Consider the following 10,968-nt stretch of genomic DNA (forward strand, 5'->3'; position numbering starts at 1 on the left):
TGAAATAAATATTATAGAAACTTCAAGTGCTCAGCTGTTCTCTGCTGTGCTCTACCGTGCTCTGGCTATCTCTGGCGTGCTCTGGCGTGCTCTGGCGTGCACTGGCGTGCGTTGACGTGCATTGGCGTGCTTTGGCGTGCATTGGCGTGCACTGGCGTATTCTGGCGTGCACTGGCGTGCTCTGGCGTGCTCTGGCGTGCACTGGCATGAACTGGCGTGCTCTGGCGTGCACTGGCATGCACTGGCGTGCTCTGGCGTGGTCTGGCTAGCTCTGGCGTGTACTGGCGTGCTCTGGCGTGCTCTGCTATGCAGAACTCAATTGCTTGACAATAGAACTCCACTACACAACAAAAGAACTAAAATAACTTGAATAATTTTAAAAAATTCAAGTGCTTTGATGTGCTATTTTTCTAAAACTTTTTGTTCATTAATTTCTCTATAAATTTTTTGATTCAATAGACTTAAAATGGTGTATTGGACATTGATTTACACATCCTGTAATTAAAAAATGGTTTTAACAAGAGAAATAAATATTATAGCAACTTCAAGTGCTCAGCTGTTCTCTGCTGTTCTCTACCGTGCTCTGGCGTGCTCTGGCGTGCACTGGCATGCACTGGCATGCACTGTCGTGCACTGGCGTGCTCTGGCGTGCTCTGGCGTGCTCTGGCGTGCACTGGCGTGCATTGGCGTGCTTTGGCGTGCATTGGCGTGCACTGGCGTGCATTGGCGTTCTCTGACGTGCATTGGCGTGCTCTGGTGTGCATTGGCGTGCAGTGTCGTGCACTGGCATGCACTGGCGTGCACTGGCGTGCATTGGCGTGCTCTGGCGGGCATTGGCGTGCTCTAGCGTGCATTGGCGTGCACTGGCGTGCACTGGCGTGCTCTGGCGTGCTCTGGCGTGCACTGGCATTTATTGGCGTGCACTGGCGTGCTCTTGCGTGCTCTTGCGTGCTCTTGCGTGCTCTGGCGTGCACTGGCGTGTTCTGGCGTGCACTGGTGTGCACTGGCGTGCTCTGTTGTGCACTGGCGTTCTCTTGCTTGCTCTGGCGTGCTCTGGCGTGCACTGGCGTGCTCTGACGTACTCTGGCGTGCTCTGGCGTGCATTTGCGTGCTCTGGCGTTCACTGGTGTGCTCTGGCGTGCTCTGGCATGCACTGGCGTGTTCCGGAGTGCTCTGGCGTTCACTGGCATGCTCTTGCGTGCACTTGCGTAATCTGGCGTGATCTGGCCTGCTCTGGCCTGCTCTGGCATGCACTGGCATGCACTGGCATGCACTGGCATGCACTGGCATGCACTGGCATGCACTGGCATGCACTGGCATGCACTGGCATGCACTGGCATGCACTGGCATGCACTGGCATGCACTGGCATGCACTGGCATGCACTGGCATGCACTGGCATGCACTGGCATGCACTGGCATGCACTGGCATGCACTGGCATGCACTGGCATGCACTGGCATGCACTGGCATGCACTGGCATGCACTGGCATGCACTGGCATGCACTGGCATGCACTGGCATGCACTGGCATGCACTGGCATGCACTGGCATGCACTGGCATGCACTGGCATGCACTGGCATGCACTGGCATGCACTGGCATGCACTGGCATGCACTGGCATGCACTGGCTTGCACTGGCGTGCTCTGGCGTGCTCTGGCGTGCTCTGGTGTGCTCTGGCGTGCATTGGCGTGCATTGGCGTAATTTGGCGTGCGTGCACTGGCGTACTCTGGCGTAAACTGGCGTGCTCTGGCGTGCATTGGGATGCACTGGCATGCTCTGGCGTGCACTGGCTTGCACTGGCGTGCTCTGGCGTGCTCTGGTGTGCTCTGGTGTGCACTGGCATGCAATGGCGTGCTCTGGCGTGCTCTTGCGTGCTCTGGCGTTCTCTGGCGTGCACTGACGTGCACTGGCGTTCACTGGCGTGCTCTGGCGTGCTCTGGCGTGCTCTGGCGTGCACTGGAGTGCATTGGCGTGCTCTGGCGTGCATTGGCGTGCTCTGGCGTGCTCTGGCGTGCTCTGGCGTGCACTGGCGTAAACTGGCGTGCATTGGCGTGCTCTGGCGTACACTTGCGTACTCTGGCGTGCATTGGCGTGCATTGGCGTGCATTGGCGTGCTCTGGCGTGCATTGGCGTGCATTGGCGTGCTCTGGCGTGCACTGGCGTGCATTGGCGTGCACTGGCGTGCACTGGCGTGCTCTGGCGTGCTCTGGCGTGCACTGACGTTCACTGGCGTAAACTGGCGTGCATTGGCGTGCACAAGCATGCTCTGGCGTGCTCTGCTATGCAGAACTCAAGTGCTTGACAATATAACTCCATTACCCGACAAAAGAACTAAAATAACTTGAATAATTTTAAAAAATTCAAGTGCTGTGATGTGCGTTTTTCTAAAACTTTTTGTTCATGAATTTCTCTATAAATTTTTTGATTCAATAGACTTAAAATGGTGTATTGGACATTGATTTACCCATCCTGTAATTAAAAAATGGTTTTAACAATTGAAATAAATATTATAGAAACTTCAAGTGCTCAGCTGTTCTCTGCTGTGCTCTACCGTGCTCTGGCTATCTCTGGCGTGCTCTGGCGTGCTCTGGCGTGCTCTGGCGTGCACTGGCGTGCGTTGACGTGCATTGGCGTGCTTTGGCGTGCATTGGCGTGCACTGGCGTATTCTGGCGTGCACTGGCGTGCTCTGGCGTGCTCTGGCGTGCACTGGCATGAACTGGCGTGCTCTGGCGTGCACTGGCATGCACTGGCGTGCTCTGGCGTGCTCTGGCTAGCTCTGGCGTGTACTGGCGTGCTCTGGCGTGCTCTGCTATGCAGAACTCAATTGCTTGACAATAGAACTCCACTACACAACAAAAGAACTAAAATAACTTCAATAATTTTAAAAAATTCAAGTGCTTTGATGTGCTATTTTTCTAAAACTTTTTGTTCATTAATTTCTCTATAAATTTTTTGATTCAATAGACTTAAAATGGTGTATTGGACATTGATTTACACATCCTGTAATTAAAAAATGGTTTTAACAAGAGAAATAAATATTATAGCAACTTCAAGTGCTCAGCTGTTCTCTGCTGTTCTCTACCGTGCTCTGGCGTGCTCTGGCGTGCACTGGCATGCACTGGCATGCACTGTCGTGCACTGGCGTGCTCTGGCGTGCTCTGGCGTGCTCTGGCGTGCACTGGCGTGCATTGGCGTGCTTTGGCGTGCATTGGCGTGCACTGGCGTGCATTGGCAATCTCTGACGTGCATTGGCGTGCTCTGGTGTGCATTGACGTGCAGTGGCGTGCACTGGCATGCACTGGCGTGCACTGGCGTGCATTGGCGTGCTCTGGCGGGCATTGGCGTGCTCTAGCGTGCATTGGCGTGCATTGGCGTGCACTGGCGTGCTCTGGCGTGCTCTGGCGTGCACTGGCATTTATTGGCGTGCACTGGCGTGCTCTTGCGTGCTCTTGCGTGCTCTGGCGTGCTCTGGCGTGCACTGGCGTGTTCTGGCGTGCACTGGTGTGCACTGGCGTGCTCTGTTGTGCACTGGCGTTCTCTTGCTTGCTCTGGCGTGCTCTGGCGTGCACTGGCGTGCTCTGACGTACTCTGGCGTGCTCTGGCGTTCACTGGTGTGCTCTGGCGTGCTCTGGCATGCACTGGCGTGTTCCGGAGTGCTCTGGCGTTCACTGGCATGCTCTTGCGTGCACTTGCGTAATCTGGCGTGATCTGGCCTGCTCTGGCCTGCTCTGGCGTGCTCTGGCGTGCTCTGGCGTGCTCTGGCGTGCTCTGGCGTGCTCTGCTATGCAGAACTTAAGTTCTTGACAATAGAACTCCACTACCCGACAATAAAACTCAAATAACTTGAATAATTTTTAAAAATTCAAGTGCTGTGATGTGCGTTTTTCTAAAACTTTTTGTTCATGAATTGCTCTATAAATTTATTGATTCAATAGACTTAAAATGGTGTATTGGACATTGATTTACACATCCTGTAATTAAAAAATGGTTTTAACAAGTGAAATAAATATTATAGCAACTTCAAGTGCAGGGCTGTTCTCTGCTGTGCTCTACCGTGCTCTGGCCAACCTGGTCTCACCCAACGCGACAAATGGTTCTGTTGAACCCGATATTTGTCGCTGACAAAAGGTCCCATTGGAGTACCCAACATGTCCTCTCCGACTTAAGACAAGCCTTTGTCCGAATCTTTTCATGTAACAGACAAAGACATGTCTTAAGTTTTCCTTATTTTTATTACATTGCCTCCTTATATTTGTGATACATTAATTTTATCCCTTTTCAATTCACAGCATAAACGTCCAAACGTCTATATTCCCTTTCATAATTTTCTTTAAAAAAATTCTGTTTTAATGGTATGGGTGACATAAAAAATTTCAGACAAAGACATGTCTTAAGTTTTCCTTATTTTTATTACATTGCCTCCTTATATTTGTTATACATTTATTTTATCCCTTTTCAATTCACAGCATAAACGTCCAAACGTTTATATTCCCTTTCATAATTTTCTAAAAAAATTTTGGTTTTAATGGTATGGGTGACATTAAAAAATTTCAGACAAAGACATGTCTTAAGTTTTTCTTATTTTTATTACATTGCCTCCTTATATTTGTTATACATTTATTTTATCCCTTTTCAATTCACAGCATAACCGTCCAAACGTTTATATTCCCTTTCATAATTTTCAAAAAAAATTTCTGTTTTAATGGTATGGGTGACATTAAAAAATTTCAGACAAAGACATGTCTTAAGTTTTCCTTATTTTTATTACATTGCCTCCTTATATTTGTTATACATTTATTTTATCCCTTTTCAATTCACAGCATACAATTTTCCAAACGTTTATATTCCCTTTCATAATTTTCTAAAAAAAATTGGGTTTTAATGGTATGGGTTACATAAAAAATTTCAGACAAAGCCATGTCTTAAGTCGCAGAGCATATGTTGAGGGTTGCACATTTTGAGAATTTTTTTTCTTTTTAACTTAGCATTTCTTTAAAAAAACTTAAACCTTAGCGTAAAGCAATTATCAAGTTTACTTCAAATCCAAGAATCTTTCATTTAAAAAATACTTCAGACAAAGCAACGTCTTAAGATTTTATCTATTTTTACGAAAGCGCTATTACCATGTAATTTTGGGGATTATGCAAATTTTTACTAACTAAGAATTTTTTAATTAACTAAGCCAATACAATATTGCTTTAAAAGAGTCATACATTTATTTTTCATAACTTTTAGTAAGAATTATGCAATTTGTATTCTAAATTATATTGAAGATTCATCATCTTCCGAATAGCTAGATGAGCTTTCTGTTTCTTCATCAGAATATTCGTATTCTGAGAGAGAATCGTAATTGTCTTCATCAGATGTGTCAAACTCAAATTCTGGTTCAGAAAAATTTGTTTGTGTTTCACATATGAAATCTGAAAAATCCTGGTTGCACTTTAAATTAAATGTTGTTAGAGCCATTTGAATTTTTAAATTAAGATGATGAACTTCAGAAACTTTCATGACGGATTTCCCTTTCGCAAATTTCTCCTCGTCTTCTCCGGTATGTTTTTGACTTGGTTGTTGTAGTGATGACCGTTTATCAATGAGGAATCGCATGTAGTTTATCATTTCATTCTTACTCAATGTAATTTCCTCCCTTGCTCTTTTCAATAGCATCCAACAATCAACAATATTATATTTGTCGGCAAGAGAAACTGCAAAAACGACGAAATTAAGTTTTTACTTAAAAAAGTACAATTTTGTTTTATTTTTACGTGTGGGAAAGTGCGTGTCATCCCGATCCAGAACTGTTTCCCAAGGAAAGACACCTTCATTGAAATCCTCGTAAGAAATTGGAAGCGTTGTATCCTTAGAATTAATTAATTCAATCGTTTCCAAAGCCTTTCGTTTAGTTTCAGTCAAAACCCGCCTTAATTTTGTCCGAGTCTTCGAAGTTTCTGTTTTAGTACAAGTTCGATACTCTGAGTAAGTAATGCGGTCTCAATTTAGTTTTTGTAATATACCTGCTTCTTTAGAGATAGAAATGGAAGTAGTCTTTAAATGAGCATGTAAGCCCTCCAGCATTCTTCTCAGTGTATCAACTGTAGTCTTTTTGGTTTTTCTTTGGTCAAGAATTGCCTTAGCTTTTGTCTCCAGCTCCTTGTGAATCAGTGGAAGATCATTATTTACGAGGTTATGGGTTTCCAACAATTTCTCGAGTTTTGGAGTGCCTTGTTTGATTTCCTTTCTTGCCTAAGAAAATTTTCGTTATTTTAAAATAATTATTCAACCTGTATTGGAAAGTTGTTTACTTTTTCAAGCTTTTTGCGTAGAAGGAAATGCATATTTTGAATTTTACCCCAGTTCCAATAAAGAATAGCTAATGTTAAAAAATCGTTTCTGTCTAATTGAAGTAAGAGTAAAATCGTTGAATTAATAGTTAACAATGCAACAATGTTTGTTAATAAATACAGTAAGAAGCTCTATTACTATGTTTGGCCATATGCTTTAGCACATAAGCATATAGATACAATTTGGAGAAAACTTGCTCGTGCTCTTCTCCTCCAGTTAAGCCTATTCCAGTTGTCCAGCGGGGATTCTATAAAATCTGTTTTGTACATATATATTAAAGCTTGAGAGAAGACTTTGCTTCATAATTTATTGATATAATACCTTGCATGGCAATTGATGTGCATTCTTATGCATGATTGGCAAGATTCCTGTCATTTCACTTGTTAGATTACGGTATTCAGGAAAATGACGAGCCACTTTTGTTTTCATCCATTTCCAGTATTGGCATACCACGTCGTAGCAGAAGAATTTGGCGTTACTTTTCATGGCTTCATTGTGCATAAATGCAGTATGGGTCCACGATTCACCTTTAAACATGTTGATTGCGTATGGTACAACGCAGTGCTTGCAAGAGCTAACGACGAGCCCAGTCTCGTCATACTTCTTTTGTTCATTGGAGTCTTCTCTTGCGGCCTTAAAAGCCGATCCCCCACACATCTGTTTCTTTTTTGTCTACAAAATAAGATAAGGGAATTAAAAATACTATAAAATCATGATTAATCATATCGAAGTCCAGCATGTCAAATCTAGTAGTTTCAAATGAAATGTAATTGCGTACAGTAGAAACTTTGTTGTAAATCCTTTGACGAAAATTTTCAACTTCTGTATCGGATTTGATAACTAAGTTTCCAAACCTCGCCTGTGGCTGTTCCATTCTATTGAAATAATAAAACTTAAGACCAGTCTTTGTCGTGTTTTCTTGTACACGCATCTTACGTTCTTTCGTTTTCTGGATTGTGCACTTTTCCAGCCGAGCTTAAGCGCCTCAATTTTACGATAGCGTCAGAAGATCTGACTAAAGGTTCTTTCCCACAACTGGGGCAATCAATTTTGTTCCTTTGAAGCACTTGGTCGTCAATATTATGTCGACAGGTTTCCCATTCTCTTTCAGCAGTAGTAAATAATGTTACATTTATTGGTCCATTCTGTAAGAACCAAATTTTTAGAATCACGTGCATACAAAACAGGACCTTTTATGTCACATACCCGGCCATATTCTGTTGATACTTCTTCAAGAGAATGTGCATACATTTTTTTTGAAGACCCAGGAGACTTATGAGTAATGTGATGTCCTAGAAGAAGTGCCTCTTCTGCAAAAAGATAGGTGACTTTTGGCGATAAACTTCCAGGGAAAAATCCAGAAAATACATAGTCATCGATTGTGGCTCTTGTACGAGAGTTGCAACTATCACAAACGAAAGCTGCAGCTTTAACGAGAAATCGACCTTTGAAGTGTTTTAGAGGATTCAAATATTTTATTGTACAAGATGTATAAGTATAATATGTATAAGTATTACCACTCTCATTGACCACCACGATTGATTCTTGAAGATTTGGAATGAGTAACATGGATCCTTCGCATTCGACATTGTAACACATATGCGGTACGAAGCATGGAACACATACATCTTCAAAATATAAAAAACTTGAAACAAAGCTGTCTGAACATTCGATTCTTACTTCCATACCTTTTATTATAATGTTGCCCTTGGGATCGATGAAATGTTCTGGTAGCAAAATTTGCAATGTGTCGGAAGAACACAAGAGTCGTCGGTGAAATGGCATAGTTAAATGAGAGCCTGTATCGCACTTGTGACAGAGATGTTTCTTGCAAGTCATGCATCTTACAGCAGCAGCATTCAGGTGAAGATGACACTGATCACATTTGGAATGATAAAGTGGCTGCCTGGAAACTAGTTCCTTGAATATTCGTGTTCTGTCAGTGGATCCCCATGCTCGAATTGCTTCCCTTTCTTGCCATGTTGGCTGTTGTCTGGTTTGCATGTCAGATAAGTCATTTATAACATCTCTTCTTAGGTTCTCTGGAAGCCACACAGTTTTTATATAATAAATGAATGGTGAAAATAATGTTAAACTTGAGTATTGCAAAATAGTACTCACCAAGAGCTTCAGGGCTCATTAAGTCATACTCAGTCAAGACATTTTCACTCATCGATAAATTGTTTCTTGGACTTGAATTCAAAGATAGTTGCTCACGTGATGAGTTCAAATGTGCACCATCACGACAAAACACTTTTTTATTTGGTTCACGTTTCTTCCCTCTATAAATAAAGGTCTTTCCAGCCGTCGACTTTTTTTCTGTTTTCTGTTTGCGAGACCTAGTATAAGAAAACTTGCGCTTCTTATTCTGAGCAACGTCACACTGTTCTTCTGTTGACGAGCTATCTAAATCACTTGTTGAGCTAACTGAGTCACTTGTTAATCCATATGAATCACTTGACGTTGGACTTTGGTTTCCCATTTTAAATTCAAACCCAAAGTAAATTAAATAAACTCTTTCTGCTTGAAAGAATAGTCGAAGGGATTAATGACACAAACCCAAGATCAGTAGCCACCGATATTTGACTTTGTCTGCTGTCCTGTTTATTGCTTGGTAGTAATAGAGGTCAGTAAAAGATGGCGATTCGATCGATAAATTTGTTTTATGATACAGGGAGACAAAGGCAAAGACCAAATAAATATGATGGCTCCCCGTTCCGGTGTGCGAGGTTCCCGTAGGAAATATGAAGTAAAATATAAAAAATATCAAGAAGGAAAAGATGAAATAGAATTAAAATATATGAATCTGATACATGCTGAAATTATTAAGAATAAATAAGTAAAGCATCGTGCTAACGATAGTGCTTATAGCTGGTCCGTCCGCAATTTTAGCGCTAAGCGTCGCCGCGCCCGACCGTCCGTTTCAGGCGGATCAATGCGCGAAAAACAATCACGCCCAACATAGATCTAGCACTATCTATGCGCGCAAGGCGCTAATGATTAATGTTTGATAACATTGCACGCGATGCGCTAAATTTATTAAGTTTATTGTATTATTTACAAAACACGCATAACCCGTTTAGCGTGATAAATAATGAAGTGAAATATTTCGCGCTAGATTTAGCGCTACATAAACGCGCATGGCGCTGATGATTTACTTATTTTTTACTTGCACGTGATGCGCTAAATGTAGCTCAATTTGTTTCATTTATTATTTACGAAAAGCGTAAGTGGTAAAATAAAAATTGCTACTTAACGCGCACCACATTAAATTAAATGAAATGGGCGAAATTCTCGAAAATATTTTATTTAAAATTATTGGCTAATATTCCGGACTTGCCAGACTGTCCCTTGTCGACGACACCTAGAGTAGACTGATGCATGCGTTTGTCGTCAGTCAATTTTTTCAGCTGATCAGCGACCATTCGTTGACGGCTTTCCTACCGCGACCATTTTAACGGAACAAGTTAAATAACGATTGCGGCGACTGGTCGAACGAGTTGCGTTTACCCGCTCATAATTTCAGCGCTTATCGCAGGTCCGTCTGCTATTTTTGCGCTGTTTTTGGCAGCTCACTACTTGAAAAAATCCTCGAAAAAATCAATTGAATATTTTGAGCTAGATCTTGCGCGCTTGGCACTAATGATTAACTGTAGCGCGATGCGCTAAATTTTACGTAATTTAGTTTATTGTACAAAATTTACAAAGTAAGTTTAATCCGCTAAAGTAAATAATTAGTACGAGAAATATTAAGTAAAAAATTTTGTGATAGATCTCAAGGCTAATAGCCAAAAATGAGCATCATAAGCGGGCGCGCTTCTCGCACATTTTTGACTTAAAATTATTGCGCTCATATTTCTCCGTTTAATTCCGAGCTGGCTGAACTACCCCCGGTCGACGACACCCAGAGTAACCTATAGCTAATCAACGGCCGTCGTTTCTTTTTAGCCGCATTCCCTCGCTGCTCAATATATTTAAGATGCATAACCCACCTTGCGTTCCAAGGCCAAAAGTTTTTAAAATGTTTCACCTTGGCGACGCTGGCCATCAGCGGCTACTCCAGCTCGGCCCGCTGCCGGTGTTGAAAGTGGGCCACCTTCAATTTATTTACTGAGCAGCGATGGCAGCCGCAAATATGAAAAGCCGCCAATGACGGGCCGCTGATCAGACGGGACACGTCTGACCGTCCGACCGTCGACAAATCAGACTACATTCAGGGTGTCGTCGAAAAGGGGCAGTCTGCCCAGTCCGTAACTTAACGGTGAAATATTAGTGATATTTCTTTCAGCCGAAAATTGGCCCTAAATTGCCCTTAATTACATTTAAGTTTTAAAAAAATTTATAAAATCACCGCTGAGTTCATATAATAAAAAGAAAAGAAATTAGTTTTGTCGAGCATTTTTTAGACACAACATATGTGAAAATGAAAACAATCCGTTCAAAACCGCATTTGCAAACCCACAAAGATAAATTATTTATCAATAGTTTTTCCGTCTAGTCCATGTATATGAGTCGAGTCTATTCCCGAAAAATAGTTTTTCATTCCGTTTTTCGAAACGCTAAAATCAATGTATAACTTTAACTTTCACGTATTTTGTGTAGAATTATATTATCTACAAAACTGGCC

At 42.4% G+C, this 10,968-nt stretch overlaps 1 protein-coding gene across 1 annotated transcript; it reads right to left on the reverse strand.

The window, feature by feature from the left end:
- Window positions 1-5,437: 5,437 nt before the first annotated feature.
- Window positions 5,438-8,892, reverse strand: LOC124348406. Its single transcript, XM_046798612.1, has 12 exons — window positions 8,463-8,892; window positions 8,030-8,383; window positions 7,859-7,969; window positions 7,548-7,786; window positions 7,278-7,486; window positions 7,120-7,216; window positions 6,663-7,013; window positions 6,480-6,597; window positions 6,302-6,393; window positions 6,014-6,242; window positions 5,765-5,947; window positions 5,438-5,704 (listed from the first exon to the last, which is right to left on the reverse strand). Exons 1-8 carry the CDS (start codon window positions 8,821-8,823, stop codon window positions 6,589-6,591), a joined length of 1,731 nt encoding a protein of 576 aa, XP_046654568.1. The 5' UTR covers window positions 8,824-8,892; the 3' UTR covers window positions 5,438-5,704; window positions 5,765-5,947; window positions 6,014-6,242; window positions 6,302-6,393; window positions 6,480-6,588.
- Window positions 8,893-10,968: the final 2,076 nt, after the last annotated feature.

The sequence above is a fragment of the Daphnia pulicaria genome, chromosome 7 (assembly GCF_021234035.1).
Source record: "Daphnia pulicaria isolate SC F1-1A chromosome 7, SC_F0-13Bv2, whole genome shotgun sequence".
In the NCBI taxonomy this organism is placed as follows: Eukaryota; Metazoa; Arthropoda; class Branchiopoda; order Diplostraca; family Daphniidae; genus Daphnia; species Daphnia pulicaria.